The sequence below is a fragment of the Pristiophorus japonicus genome, chromosome 12 (assembly GCF_044704955.1).
Source record: "Pristiophorus japonicus isolate sPriJap1 chromosome 12, sPriJap1.hap1, whole genome shotgun sequence".
Lineage (NCBI taxonomy): Eukaryota > Metazoa > Chordata > Chondrichthyes > Pristiophoridae > Pristiophorus > Pristiophorus japonicus.
In genome coordinates, this window is record NC_091988.1 from 189,292,950 (window position 1) to 189,308,608 (window position 15,659).

At 42.8% G+C, this 15,659-nt stretch overlaps 1 protein-coding gene across 11 annotated transcripts in view; it reads right to left on the reverse strand.

Moving 5' to 3' along the window:
• Positions 1 to 15,659, reverse strand: part of ncoa6 (nuclear receptor coactivator 6) — an 86,549-nt gene that overhangs the window by 55,411 nt on the left and 15,479 nt on the right. For 9 of the 11 annotated variants that reach the window (XM_070896308.1, XM_070896307.1, XM_070896314.1 and 6 more), the window contains exons 2-5: positions 5,485 to 5,759; positions 4,285 to 4,440; positions 3,877 to 3,990; positions 2,507 to 2,650 (exon numbers count right to left, since the gene is read on the reverse strand). The exons of 1 other annotated variant lie outside the window; for it this stretch is intronic. In XM_070896308.1, coding sequence (XP_070752409.1) covers positions 2,507 to 2,650; positions 3,877 to 3,990; positions 4,285 to 4,440; positions 5,485 to 5,713 — 643 coding nt within the window. In that variant the 5' untranslated portion in view covers positions 5,714 to 5,759. Of the gene's footprint in view, positions 1 to 2,340; positions 2,418 to 2,506; positions 2,651 to 3,876; positions 3,991 to 4,284; positions 4,441 to 5,484; positions 5,760 to 15,659 lie in introns of those variants that run through there. One more of the 11 variants, XM_070896312.1, reaches the window with a different exon arrangement.

Sequence of the window (15,659 nt, forward strand, 5' to 3'; positions counted from 1 at the left end):
TCTCTCCCCAAGGTCAATGCCCTAGTATGGACCACAGCCAGGTCTGAGCAGGTGCAATGATTGGGAACACCCCCTCCCCCCGGGCTTCATTTGATGCATAGTGTAAGGCTTCTCATGCCTTGCATTCGCCTTCCACAGCCACAGCCACAGCCGCCGCCCCCCCCCCCCCCACCCCGGGGCTTCTTTTCCAAGGGAGGGACCGATTCTGCCTGCCGATGCTCCGACCCTCGAGCCCAGTTTGGAGACGTTTGGTGGCGGTGTGACAGTTTAAAAAAAAATCAAAACGTAAAGAATTCCATTAAACTTCCATTTCCAGCGTTCTAAGTTTTAAAAATGTACGCTTGATTATGCATACTTGTGTGTTCTTGACACCCTTCAAAACTTTGCCTAACAACAATGGCGTCTTTCTGCGCCGATATTTTTAATGTGTGCTGGTTTTCCTTAAGTGCTCAGAAGGTTTTTTGGGAGTGGTCACATACGCCGACCTCGGAGAAATGTAAACTGGCCATACTTGCATAATTGTGAAAAACTGGCGCAGGCATCAGGTTACGCCCTCTGTGATGCAAAAAAAAAAACCTAAAAAATCATAACTAACCGAGTTACACAGGCGTACAAAGATTGGGAAAACTTGGATTTTTAAAATTTAGCCCAAAAAAAGCGGCGATTCAAAAAAAACGGCACAAATCACTGGGGAAAATTGAGCCCTATAGCTTTGAGACAATGAAAAACCCCAGGAGTCAGTCAGTTGCAAGCTGGCTGATTCCTCATTCAATCTTGATGGACTGTCAACCAACTTAATTGAACAATTAAAAATTACGTTGTTTCTCATGACCAATTCAATTTAGAGCCATTGATTGTTGACAGCCTGGTGAGCCATAACCCCCAAGCACAAAGAGGTAAGGTAAGGGTCTGAGAACTCTCTCTTTTTGTCTCTCGGACACCAGGTAGGTGTGAAAGCACAGTACCAGTTAGCTGAAGTGCTTTGCAATCAGTCTTTCACGAAGACAGGAGAAGGCATGTGGTGCAACGTGACATTAAGAGTACACAACATACGCAAAGGTTCTACGCTACAATCACTGGCTCATAGCATTATTTAACTAAATGTTGGAAAAAGGTGCACTCATCGTCGTAGGGGATAGACATTCCACTTATAAAGTGTGACCGATGGCACTGACCCCAAGAGAATATCTCACGTAATACCTGCAAATTTGTAACATTTTTGGAAATTCCAATATTGTAAGCTGATAAAAGTTTTAATTTTTTCTGTTTCCCATGGCAGCGGGTAATTATTCCACCATTCACACCCTATCCAGACTCATCTTTTTTTTCCTAACTTGTGCCATTACCATCTCAATTTGGCCCATCATCCCTTTAGTCTCTCAAATCTCTCCTGCTTCCCACCCTATCAGACCTTCCCTTTTGTTCTTTCATCTCCTCCCCCTTTCACTGCCCCTTGCACTTCCTGAAGAATCTGTTACATTTTGAACCATTACCAGTTCTGACAAAGCGTCATCGACCTGAAATGTTAACTCTGTTTCGCTCTCCACAGAGGCTGCCCGACATGCTGAGATTTCCAGCATTTTCTGTTTTTCTTTCAGATTCCAGCATCCGCAGTATTTTGTTTTTGTGATGAAAAGTTTTCTATTTGTTATAGGCATTTTAATATTTTCTATCAGAATGAAACAGCCATCCTTTAAAGTTTCAATACAGTAGCTCCTGGCCTGTACTAAAGCTTCCAGGCTTGAATGTTTCCTAATCACTATTCAAGAGTTGAAAGGATGTTAATTTGCATTGAATGTTGCTTTGGTCCTTCCATATCATTCTCTATTTGAGGCAGCAAACTGCGAGTCATCCACATCCCTCTTCCTGAAGAAAGCCTCTCTTTCACACAACCACAAAACTGAGGCCTCCCAGGGTAGGGCATGCAAATATGAACCTGCATCCTATCACGCCATGGCACGTTATATGCTAGTGTGAACAGCTTCAATAAACACGTGCATGTTTTCCACTGGAAAGCTGCAAGTGTAGCGCTGGTTAAAATAATCTAGTTTGAATCTCTTCCTGCTTCCCTTGCAACACAAATTATATATTACACAATGACAGCAGCGTGAAGAGTACTCTGCTCAAAATGGTATGCCTGGTAATGGAAAGTAAAAAGCTCAGAGTTTGCAGAACAGTCGGAAGGCGCTATGATTTACCTCCATACATATACAAAGACTGTAGTGACGAGGAATTAATTTAAGAAATGTTCTAAAACTCAAGTCTGTTCCGTGCACCCTGTTCAGGCAAAATAATTTATACATTTTCATAAGTTTAAAGACAAATGACATACTACGGTACCTTGTTTTACCAATGTAGAAGTTAAAATGTGTACAAAACAAAAAATCCACAGGGCTGAACTAGCCTAGAAGAGACGAGAACTGCACATCATACTGAAAACTCTTTCCTCTGCAAGTGCTGTCTCCTGTAAGAAACAAGTTTGTGAGGCATTAAATTCCCTCCTTACCAGGCTGTGAGGTGGGTCGAGTAGTGGGATGTGGTACTCGGTTCTGCAGCAGCTCTGAACTTGCTCCACTACCAACCAAGGAAGCTGCCATATTGCTACTTGAAGGGAGCATGGGAGCAGATGGATTGTTAACTCTAATTAAACCTATTTTCAAAAATAGAACATGGAATTATAATCCTGTTGAATGACATTATAATTATTTCATTAGTATTTGCATTTGGCACTGACTTTTTCTACAATATTTTCCTGATCCATATTTCAGTTTGTTACTTTAAGCATTACCTTGCAGTTCTCAATACTGACAACCATGTGGCATGCTTTATTTTTTTCCTTTCCTCATAATGACTCATTTTCCTTCATACAATGTGATCCTTAAACATAGACATTTACAGTATTCTCATATCAAGGTATATAAATGCTGTCAAAGGTTGCCCCGGATTGATCTCTCATCACCGAGAGCATGCAGAAATCAAGCGCAGGTAGCGGAAAGAGCGTGCGGCAAACCTGTCCCACCCTCCCTTACCCTCAATGACTATCTGTCCCACCTATGACAGGGACTGTGGCTCTCATATTGGACTGTTCAGCCACCTGAGGACTCATTTTAAGAGTGGAAGCAAGTCTTCCTTGATTCCGAGGGACTGCCTATGATGATGATGACTCTGATCAAAGCTGACCAGTTTAAAATCCACCACTGATTACTGTCCTCTCTCCCTCGTTATCTTGCATTCTCCTTTAAGCAATTGACAACTCGGGCCTTGATGACAGTCCTTATTTCAGCCACGTCTCAAGTCACCTTATAATGCTTTTGAGTCTAGATACAACAAGTTCAGAGTTTGCGTCCGTTTATACAAAGTCACTTAATGATCTCATAATTTTTTTTTTTAAATTCACACGAAATGTCCACTTTCCTCTGTTATTTATGTGCCTTCAAGTGCAGGAATGGGAAAAAGTGATCAATACATGGAATGGATGCTCAGAGGAAGTAGAGAAAGCAAATTTCTGCAATCATTTAAAAGCAGTTAGATGCTCAATGGGGAGGACTTGCTGAACATATGGATAAAAGAAGATGGGTCAAATGCCCTTTCTCATCCATAATTATCTTGTGATCTTTTATCTCATACTGGTCAGTCTTGCCCCATTCACCATACTTCTTCGGACGATCAACCTGAAACGTTAACGCTGTTTCTCTCTCTACAGATGCTGCGTGACCTACTGAGTATTTCCAGCACTTTGTTTAAATTTCTGAACCATACCTTGCTTTATAAAAAAGAATGCACATTGCACTTGAGGGACCAGTTGACATTGCTTTCAAAAGGCATGAACACAATCCCCTTGCTCCAAAGTGTTTGTCGTTAGAATACTTTAAGTACCTTGACCTCCTTGTAAAGAAAATCCTGGTTCCATTCTGATCTGATTCACTGGCCCATTTACTCGGATCTCTTGGCCTCTATGCTGTACTAAAGCCAAGTTAATGACTCCTTCACCTGAAACAAAATGAAACTTTTTGGGGATTTTTTTCTTAAAAATACTTTTGAAGTGCATTGCACTAAAACTGTTATATAAAGAGTAGTCCATCTTACTTTGCATCATACCGACACCAAACATTTTTGATGGTCAACCGTCATCGACAACACTTCAGATTTTGAGCAGTATATTAGTTGTTATACTTGATGACTTTTCACCCATATTCGTACTATCCTGCTGAAATCAACCAAGCTAGAATAGCCACCCATCCAATAATGTATATATCGAAAGGTAGTAAAGAATGGACAGAATACCTTCAATCTGAACAGAAAGAATGCCCAAGTCTCGCAGCTGCTGGTTGTTATTTTGAGCCATCAGTCGTAATCGTTCTGCCGCTTCACGGGGAATATTAAACGTTACGCGAACGCTGTTCCACGGTTCCACTTTCTCCAGCTTCAGTTTCTCGGAATCTGGTGGAGAAGTTACCAAATGTTTGGCAGCCCTTTCAAAGATTTTTGGCACTTGCCCTCCAAAAGCACTGTCTGATATTAAAAGAACACACTAGCACACGTGTGGTTTAACTCAATGCTTCAAAAGGACAGGTACATTATGGTACATAATGCGTGCATTATGCTTCCACTAACGGGGAGATTGTGTCCCTTTAAAGCCACACAGCCCAACCATTGTAAATTAAAGTGGATCACGTCAGAGGTTAATTGTTTGGTATGGGGACTTGACAGGTTGAAAAGTGCAAATCACTTTCAGGCTGCAACTCAGAAGCACAGAGTCTTTTAACATGCAAGGATAGCAAACCACAATATCACACTAGCTCAGGCTGATAGCGAGCGTTTTTTTAATCCCAACAGCCCTGTGTTTTTGAGCCTTCAAGAGGCTGCTCACTACCAAATTTTCCTTAACCCAGGACAGTTTAGGTTAAATATTTCTACATCGGTTTCTGATGAAGTAACTCATACCAGGAAAGAACATCAATGTTTTCTGTTTGTTAAAATCAAGACAATTTAGATAGGGTTCCACACTAGCCAATTTATTTTCAGAACGTTGATGGGGATTGTGAAGTCGCAGAAAGAGAAGACATTTCAGTTTTCCCACAGTAGTTTGGATAAACTCCAATTATACATTTAAGTACAAAATAATCTAAAAAATACACATTAAACATACAACACAATATAATACCTGTAGTATTAACTTTTTTCAGAATTGCTCTTAAAAAGTGTAGTGGGATAGACTTCAGAACTTTAGATGTTATCATTAATAAATAATATGATGCAAAAGAATCAAAACAAAATGTCATGACAAGATGAAATAGAAGTGATTGGAAATATAAGTAATCTTGTCTACGCTCTAAACTTCACATCAAGGTGAAGAAAAATGACATCTCAAAATGGTGTGATGCACGAGCATTTAAAAATATTGTCCTATGCAATTTAATCAGATTCTGATTGTATGATTTGATTCACTGCTGTTAACATTAATCCTTTGAATAGAATTCTTACCCATTTCCAGAAGGCATGGCATATTATTAATGATCATGTCAAGCTTGTTCACAAAATCAACATCCTTCATGTTCCCCTTGAAAGCTATCCGGACAGTGAAATCATCCTCCCTGACTTCGAGACTCAGCTGATCCTCGCCTAATACCAACTCCAGGTCCATTCCCTCAATGGCTGTAGACCACACGGAGACAAACATGTCTTCTAGATTCGGCAGGTCATCTGAATCCATTCTTTCAGCGTTTCAGATTGATGCTGGATGGTAAGCCACAAAGAGGCTGTGTGCAAAATGAAAACAAATTAACACACAATAAGCACATCCATGTGGTTGTACGATTTTCAAATACAAGACCTGAAGCCCTCTAAAAAGCTTAACTGTTATGTCAATACCAGAGTATTGCGGCTTTTTACAAACAAGTTTGCTCTCTAACTACGGATTAATGCTACTCAGATTTTAGAATCAACTTAATTGCGAAAGTAGTGATTATCATTTTTTAAATCCAATTAAAATATTTATTTTTTTTAACAATATTACTTCTGCTTCAGTATTCCCTTTTGACTATCATTTTGTATTTACTGCAGCATAAAGCTCCTCACATGCCTGAGTAATTAGTAGAGCCATGCTAACTAACAAAGACCCAGGTCCAATCTTCGGTCTGTACTAACTTAGGTGATTTCAACAACAACTTGCATTTATATAGCACCTTTAACGTCGTAAAATGTCCCACGGCGCTTCATAGGACAAAATTTGGCATCGAGCCACTTAAGGACGTATTAGGGCAGATGAAGAAGTAGGTTTTAAGGAGCATCTTAAAGGAGGAAAGAGAGGTAAAGAGGCAGAGAGGTTTAGGGAGGGAATTGCAAAGCTTAGGGCTTCGGCAGCTGAAGGCACGGCAGCTAATGGTGGAACAATTGAAATTGATGATGCTCATTAGGCCAGAATCAGAGGATTCCTCGCAGGGCTGTGGGAGATTAGAGATAGGGAGGGATGAGGCCGTGCAGGGTTTGAAAACAAGGATGAGAATTTTTAAATCGAGGCATTGCTGGGCCGGGAGCCAATGTAAGTCAGCGATAACAGGGGGTCATAGGTGAACAAGACTTGGTGCGAGTTAGGGCACAAGCAGCAGAGTTTTGGATGACATCAAGTTTATAGGGGGTAGAACGTGGGAGGCCGGCCAGGAGTGCATTGGAATAGTCAAGTCTAGAGGCTAACAAAGGCGTGGATGAGGGTTTCAGAAAATGAGCTGAGGCAGAGACAGAGTCGGGCGATGTTCCAGAGGTGGAAATAAGCAGTCTTAGTAATGGTGTAGATATGTGGTCGGAAGCTCATCTCAGGATCAAATTGGACACCAAGGTTGCGAACAGTCTGGTTCAGCCTTAGACAGGGATTTCAGCGAGTTTGGCAGGAGGCGGCTACAGATGATCTCAGTGCCGCTGGGTTAGCATCTCTGATTTGGAGAGGAGGGTTGGGGCGGGGAGATTAAAGAAAAAAATCCGCTTAGGTTTACTTTTCCTGATCGCTAAAACGCGATCTCTGCTGTATGTACATATTGGGCAAGAAGGGTTGACTGTGATGTGTCAACAGATGAATAGCCTGCTGAAGGTGTTGAGGCTCATACATGAATGACCACTTGGACAAAGTATTGAAAGGTGCCCAGCAAGAAACTATTGATGCTGGTTTTGCCAAGAAGCTGCTCAACTGTTCCAATTCCAGTTACCGGAGTTCATAGAATCATAGAATTTTACGACACAGAAAGCGGCCATTCGGCCCATCGTGTCTGTGCCGGCCGAAAAAGTGCTATCCAACCTAATCCTACTTTCCAGCTCTTGGTCCGTAGCCCTGTTGGTTACGGCACTTAAGAATAGGAGCAGGAGTAGGCATAGGCATTACGGCCCCCCGAGCCTGCTCGGGCCTTTCAATAAGATCATGGCTGATCTGATCATGGACTCAGCTCCACTTCCCCGCCCGTTTCCCATAACCCCTTATCGTTTAAGAAACTGTCTATTTCTGTCTTAAATTTATTCAATGTCCCAGCTTTCACAGGCAGCGAATTCCACAGATTTACAATCCTCCAAGAGAAGAAATTCCTCTTCATCTCTGTTTTAAATGGGTGACCCCTTATTCTATCATACCCTCTAGTTCAAGTCTCCCCCATCAGTGGAAACATCCTCTCTGCATCCACCTTGTCAAGCCTCCTCATAATCTTATACGTTTCAGTAAGATCACCTCTCATTCTTCTGAATTCCAATGAGTAGAGGCCCAACCTACTCAACCTTGCCTCATAAGTCAACCCCCTCATCCCCAGAATCAACCTAGTGAACCTTCTCTGAGCTTCAAGTTCATAACCAAATACTTAAAAAAAAAAATGCGGAGGGTTTCTGCATCTACCTTCCTTTCAGGCAGTGAGTTCCAGATCCCCACCACCCCTGATGAACTGATACTTGTCTAAGTTCCCTGTCACTCCTTCTCTGGTGATATATTCCAGTAACTTTCGCACAATTGAGGTTAAACTGACAGATCTGTAGTACCTATTTTCTCCCTCTCAAGGGACTACCTTTTTGCAATTTTTCAATTAAAATCGCACAATTCCTGAATCTACAGAGCTTTGGTAAATTATGGCAAATGGATCTGCATTTTCCTCACCTTGGAAAAAGTTAGGTCCTGGAGATTTGTCTATCTTATGTCGTTTATTTTCTCCATTACAATTAAAAAAAATATAAATCCACTGAGTTCCTTCCCTTGACTTATTTTTAGGTTCCTTTGTACCCCTGGTTTTGTGGCCTCTTCCTCGACTGGGACTTGGGATATGGGGATGGTGCGGGAAGGTGGAGTCGAGTTCGAAGATCAGCCATGATCAGTGTCAGCTGTGGCTCAATGGGCAGCATTCTCGCATCTGAATCAGAAGGTTGTGGGTTCAATTCCCACTCCAGGAACTTGAGTACATCATTCTAGGCTGACACCTGAGGGAGTGTTACATGTCAGAGGTGCTGTCTTTCGGATGAGACATTAAACCGAGGCCCCGTCTGCTCTCTCAGGTGGACGTAAAAGATCCCATGGTTCTATTTTGAAGAGGAGCAAGGGAGTTCTCCCCGGTGTCCTGGCCAATATTTATCCCTCAATCAACATAACAAAAACAGATTATCTGGTCATTATCACTTTATTGTTTGTGGGAGCTTGCTGTGCGCAACTTGGCTGCCACGTGTCCCACCTTACAACAGTGACTACACTCCAAAATTATTTCATTGGCCGTAAAGCGCTTTGAGACATTCGGTGGTTGTGAAAGGCGCTATATAAATGCGAGTCATTCTTTCTTTCACTGAAAACAGATTCAAAATACTCATTTAACGAGACTGCCCTTTCTTTATTATCCACTTTAGTCCCACCTGCATGGGCCCAAAATTCCCCTTACCATTCGCCTTCTCAATATATTTGTAAAAGCTTCTGCTGTTAGATTTGACTTCCCTCAAGTTTTTTTTCATATTCCTTTTTGCACTATTACTTTCTTTGTACCTGATCCCTTTGTTGCTTTTTATAGCTCTTCCAAACAGGAGTTGTAATGTAGGGCAGAGTACAAATCAGGACATTAGAGGCGCATGTAACAAGGGTAATACGGTAATCACGGGGGACTTTAATCTACATATAGACTGGGCAAACCAAATTTGCAGTAATAATATGGAGGATGAATTCATGGAATGTATACAAGAAAGTTTTCTAGATCAGTATGTTGAGGAACCAACTCGGGAGCAGGCTATTTTAGATCTAGTATTGTGTAATGAGAATGGGCTAATTAATAACCTTGCAGCAGAGGGGACCTTAGGGAAGAACGACCATAATATGACAGAATTTTATATTAAGTTTGAAAGTGATTTCGTTAAATCCGAAACTAGGGCCTTAAATCTAAACAAAGCAAACTCCTCCTCCTCTTCTTCGGCAGTCCCTCGGAGTCGAGGATGTCTTGCTTCCACAATAAAAATGAGTTCTCAGGTGACTGACGAGTCTGATGCAAGACTTAAAGTCTCTCACAGGTGGAACATATGGTGGTTGGAGGGACGGGTGGATGGGGTGCTTGGGTTGTCGTACACTCCTTCTGCTGTTTACGCTAGGCTTCAGCTTGCTCTCGGCGTAGAGACTCGAGCGTTTCCTCTGTCCACCTGGGGGTCACTTGCTGTGTTGGGAGCTCCGTGTAGAGCACTTGTTTTGGGAATCTTGTATCGGGCATGTGGACGACGTGGCCCACCCAACGGAGTTGATCAAGCGTGGTCAGTGCTTTGATGCAGGGGATGTTGGCCTGAGCGAGAACACAGACGGTGCGCCTATCCTGCCAATGGATTGACAGGATCTTGCTGAGGCAGTGTTGGTGGTACTTCTCTAGTGCTTTGAGGTGCCTGCTGTACATAGTCCATGTCTCTGAAGTATATAGGAGGGTGGGTATCACTATTGCTCTGTAGACCATAAGCTTGGTGCTGGGTTTGAGGTCCTGGTCTTCAAACACTCTTCCTCGGGCGACCGGAGGCTGCAGTGGCACACTGAAGGCGGTGTTGGACTTCGTCATCAACTTCTGCCATCGTTAACAGTAGACTCCCGAGGTATGGAAAATGGTCCATGCTGTCCAAGGCCTCGTCGTGGATTTTGATAACTGGGGAGCAGTGTTGCATGGCGGGGGCAGATTGGTAGAGGAATTTTATCTTATGGGTGTTGAACGCAAGGCCCATGCTCTCGTACGTTTCAGTGATGGTGCTGATGATGGCTTGGAGTTCAGCCTCCGAGTGTGCGCAAATGCAAGTGTCATCTGCATATTGCAATTCAATGACAGAAGATGGGATGACCTTGGATCTGGCCTGGGGGCGGCGGAGGTTGAAAAGAATCCCGTTTGTTCTATAGATTAGCTCCAGTCCAGCGGGGAGCTTACAGAAGGCGAGATGGAGCATTGCAGCAAGGAAGATCGAGAAGAGCGTTGGTACAATGACACAGCCCTGCTTCACCCTAGTCCGAATGTGAATTGGATCTGTGGTGGATCCGTTGGTCAGGATCACGGCTTGTATGTTGTCGTGAAACAGGCAAAGGATGGTGAGGACACTCCATAATCCCTCACGGTTTACAGTGTTGAAGGCCTTTGTGAGGTTAAAGTCGGCCATGTACAGAGGTTGGTGCTGTTCCCTGCATTTCTCTTGGATTTAGTGAAGATGAAGATCATGTCCATTGTGCCCCTTAGTGGGCAAAATCTGCATTGCGACTCTGGGAGGAGCTTTTCAGCCACAAGGAGAAGACGTTTGAGGAGGATCCTTGCGATGGCTTTCCCTATGGCAGACAGCAGAGAAACTCCTCTGTAGCTACCGCAATTGGACTTGTCGCCTTTCTTGAAGATGGTCACGATTGCCGCATGTCAGATCCCCTGGCATGCTCTCCTCCTTCCAATTGAGAGAAATGGGATCATGTACTCGCGCCAATAGTGCTTCTCCGCATTGTTTTAGTGCTTCGGCGGGGATCCCATCTGCTCCAGAGACCTTGTTGTTCTTCAGATGTCGGATGGCCTTTCCTACCTCATGCCGGGCTGGGGTCGTGCTGAGGTGGTGGCGAGTAACATGCTGCTGGACATTCACGTTGAAGACAGAGTCTTGGTTGAGGAGATCTTCGAAGTGCTCCTTCCAATGGGCACTGACTGTCTCTCTGTCCTTGACGAGTACCTCTCCGTTCTTGGCCAGCAATAGGGTAGAGCCTTGGGCTGAAGGGGGCCTTGACTGCGCTGAAGAATCCACGCACGTCATGGTGGTCGTCTAGTTGTTGGATCTCCTGCGCTTTCTCCACCCACCATCTGTTCTTTAGGTCGCAAGTTTTTTGTTGGACCTCGGCCTTCAGACATCTGTAGCGCTGCTTTCTTGCTCTCTAGTTGTGATGCTGTTTCCAGTTCAAGAATGCCTTCTGCTTGCAACTTATTAGGTTCTAGATCTCCTGGTCGTTCTTGTCGAACCAGTCTTAGTGTTTTCTGGTCGAGTGATCGAGCTGGTTATGGAGGCCTTGAGGGTGCTGTGGACATTCTGCATCTCTGGGCCGTCAGGCTGGCTGAATAGGGCCTTCTTACCAGGTTCTTGGGAGTGCTCCAGCGTTGATTTTCCTGTAGCAATGTTTCTGTTGCCATCGCTGTTTTGGGGCTATGGTGATGGTGATGGTGATGACAGATTAGATTAGGCGGTGGTCCGTCCAGTAGTCGTCAGCTCCCGTCATGGTGCGGGTGATGCGCACGTACGTCCTTGCAGTCCCTCGCCCAGACGATGACGTAGTCTAGCAGATGCCAGTGCTTGGAGTGAGGGTGCTGCCATGCCTTATACTTGTCTTTCTGACGGAACAGGGTATTGGGTCGGACAAGGCCATGTTCTAAGCATTTCGTCAGGAGGGTACAGTTATGGTTTTCCCTACTCCCTCTCTGCCAATCACACCTTCCCAGAGGTCTGTGTCCTTTTCAACTCTGGCATTAAAGTCACCCAGGAGGATCAGCTTGTCGCCCGTTGGTACACGGGACAGGGAATGTTGGAGGCTGGAGTAGAGCTCCTCTTTGGCGTCGTCTGTAGCTTCCAGTGTTGGGTGTACGCGCTGAAGACCGTAGCGCACTGGTTCCAGGCTCGGGTGAGCCGAAGAGTCATTTATCCCGCAAGGGGATTCCCTGAGATGGCCAATGAGTTAATTTTTATGGCAAAGCCTACTCCAATAAAGGCGGCAATCTTCTTCTGGTTTACCTTTCCAGAAGATGTAATCGCCCTCTTGTTCCTTGAATAGTTAAATCCGAAACTAGGGCCTTAAATCTAAACAAAGTAAACTATGTAGGTATGAAGCGTGAAATGACTAAGGTAGATTGGGAAACTACATTAAAAGGTATGACAGTAGACGAGCAATGGCTAGCATTTAAAGAATTAATGCATAATTTACAACAAATATACATTCCTTTAAGACACAAAAACACCACAGGAAAAGTGGTCCAACAGTGGCTAATAAGAGAAGTTAAAGATAGTATTAGATCAAAGGAAGAGACACATAATGTTGCTAAAAAAAGCAATAAGCCTGAGGATTGGGAGGATTTTAGAATTCAGCAAAAGAGGACCAAGAAATTGATAAAGAAAGGGAAAATAGAATGAGAGTAAACACACGAGAGCCAGGTTGTAAAAGCTTCTACATGTATGTAAAAAGGAAAAGATTAGCAAAAGTAAATGTGAGCCCCTTACAGGCTGAGACAGGAAAAATTATAATGGGGAATAGGAAATGTTAGAGAAATTAAAGAAATACTTTGTGTCGGTCTTCACGGAAGACGACGCTAAAAACCTCCTAGAAATAGTGGAGAACCAAGAGTCTAATGAGAATTAGGAATTGAAAGAAATTAGTATTAGTAAAAAAATAGTACTGGAGAAATTAATGGGACTGAAAGCTGATAAATCTCCTGGACCTGATGGCCTACATCCTAAGGTTTTGAAAGAGCGGGCTATAGTGATAGTGGATGCATTGGTTGTCATCTTCCAAAATTCCATAGATTTTAGGAAGGTTCCCAAGGATTGGAAGGTAGCAAATGTAACCCGCTATTTAAGGAGGGAAAGAGAAAACGGGGAACGACAAACCAGTTAGCCGGACATCAGTAGTAGGGAAAATGCTAGAATCTATTATTAAGGATGTGGTAACAGGGCACTTAGAAAATAATAATAGGATTGGGCAGAGTCAACACGGATTTATGAAAGGGAAATCATGTTTGACAAATCTGAGGTTATAACTGGCAGAATAGATAAGAGGGAACCAGTGGATGTGGTATATTTGGATTTTCAGAAGGCATTTGACAAGATGCCACAAAAGAGGCTATTAAACAAAATTAGAGCTCATGGGATTGAGGATTGGTTAATATACAGAAAACAGAGAGTAGGAATAAATGGGTCATTTTTGGGTTGGCAGATGGATCAATGCTTGGGCTTCAGCTATTTACAATTTACATAAATGATTTGGGTGAGGGTACCAAATGTAATATATCCAAGTTTGCTAATCATACAAAGCTAGGTGTGAATGTACGTTGTGAGGAGGATGCAAAGAGACTTTAAGGGGATATAGACAGGCTAAGTGAGTGGGCAAGAACATAGCAAATAGAATATAATGTGGAGAAATGTGAAGTTATTCACTTTGGTAGGAAAAATAGGAAAGCAAAGTATTTTTTAACCGGTAAGGGATTGGGAAATGTAGGTGACCTGAGTGTCCATGTACATGAATCACAAAGTTAACATGCAGGTATAGCAAGCAATTAAGAAAGCAAATAGTATGTTGGCCTTTATTACTAGAGGATTTGAGTATAAGAGTAAAGAAGTCTTACTACAATTATATAGGTCCCTGGTGAGACCACACTTGGAGTATTATGTACAGTTTTGGTCTCCTTACCTAAGAAAGGATATACTTGCTATAGAGGGAGTGCAACAAAAGTTCACCAGATCGATTCCTGGGATGGGGAGATTGTCCTATGAGGAGAGATTGAGTAGACTAGGCTTATATTCTCATCGAGTTTAGGTGATCTCATTGAAACATACAACATTCTTACAGGGCTTGACAGGGTAGATGCAGGGAGAATATTTCCCCTGGCTGGGGAGTCTGGAACCAGGAGTCACAGTCTCAGAATAAGGGGTCGGCCATTTCTTCCCTCAGAGGGTGTGAATCTTTGGAATTCTCTACCCCAGAGGGCTGTGGATGCTCAGTAGTTGAGTATATTCAAGACAGAGATCGATAGATTTTTGAATATTAAGGGAATCAAGGGATATGGGGACAGTACAGGAAAGTGGAGGTGAGCTAGATCATCAGCCATGATCTTATTGAATGGCGGAGCAGGCTCGAGGGGCCTACTCTTGCTCCTAATTCTTGTGTTCCAGACTGCTAGATTTCTACTTTTCCTGGTGTTTGTATAAGCCTTTTCTCTTAGCTTGATACTAGCTCATTTATTGACCATGGTTGCTCAACCACACAAGTAGAGCTTTACCTTTATGGGGTTTGTACTGCTTTAGTATCGTACCAAATGCTTCTTTGAATACTTCCCACTGCTTGTCTGCAGGTTTAACCATTCACAGTTCAGCCCAATTTACTGCAGTTAATTCATTTTTCATCCCTTCGAATTTTCCTTCCTTAAATTAAAAACCTTGTTTTGTGACACTCCCATCTCCCGCTCAAACCTAACATCAAATTCAATCAGATTATGGTCATTATTTGAAAGATGATGCCTTAGCATTAGATTATTAACTAATTCTGGTTTGTTGCTCATCACAAAACCCAGAATGGCCTGTTCCAGTCAGTTCTAAAGCGCATTGTTCTAGAAAACTGTCTTGAATACATTCTAGAAGTTAATTGCTTTCACTATTGAGCCGCTCCGCTCCACCTAGTCTATGTGAAAGTTAAAACCTCCCATTCGAGGAAGATGGCATGCCTTTGCAGTACAGTCCCTAAAGTGGTGATGGTGGAGGAGGGGGTGGGAGAAGGTACGTCATCTGTAAGCTGACCTCCCAGTAAACAGTTAGCCACTTAAGAGCAGCAAAGGTCTGGCAGCAGATCATTTATCCGCTCTTGGCCAGTGGATGGTAAAGCACAAAAATTTAAAGTAATTGGTAGGAGGTTTAGAGGGGATTTGAGGAGAATTTTTTTTCACCCAGAGGGTGTTGGGGGTCTGGAACTCACTGCCTGACAGGGTTGTAGAGGCAGAAACCCTCATAACATTTAAAAAGTACTTGGATATGCGCTTGAAGCGCCGTAACCTACAGGGACCAAGAGCTGAAAAGTGGGATTAGGCTGGATAGCTTTTTGTCAGCCTGCACGTACACAATGGGCTGAAATGCCTCCTTCTGTGAAGTAAATTTCTATGATTCTATAAAGAGGAGGAAACTATTTTATAAAGATATAAAATTATTGTGCACAGCGTTCAATGCAACTTTAAAAATGTAATCATCAACAATGATTTTGTGAATTTTAATGTGGATCATGCCAATAAAAGATTTATGAAATGAATTTCATCAACTCGATCAAATTATTTATTCTATAACCACACCTTTCCCCCTCCCCTCAAAAAAACAAGGAAAGGTCTTAATTATTGCAGAAAACAGATTATTTAATTAATTAACTTAGACATCTTTGGATTTTACTTGCTGAGGAACAACAATTTAAACTTGGGACACGAACA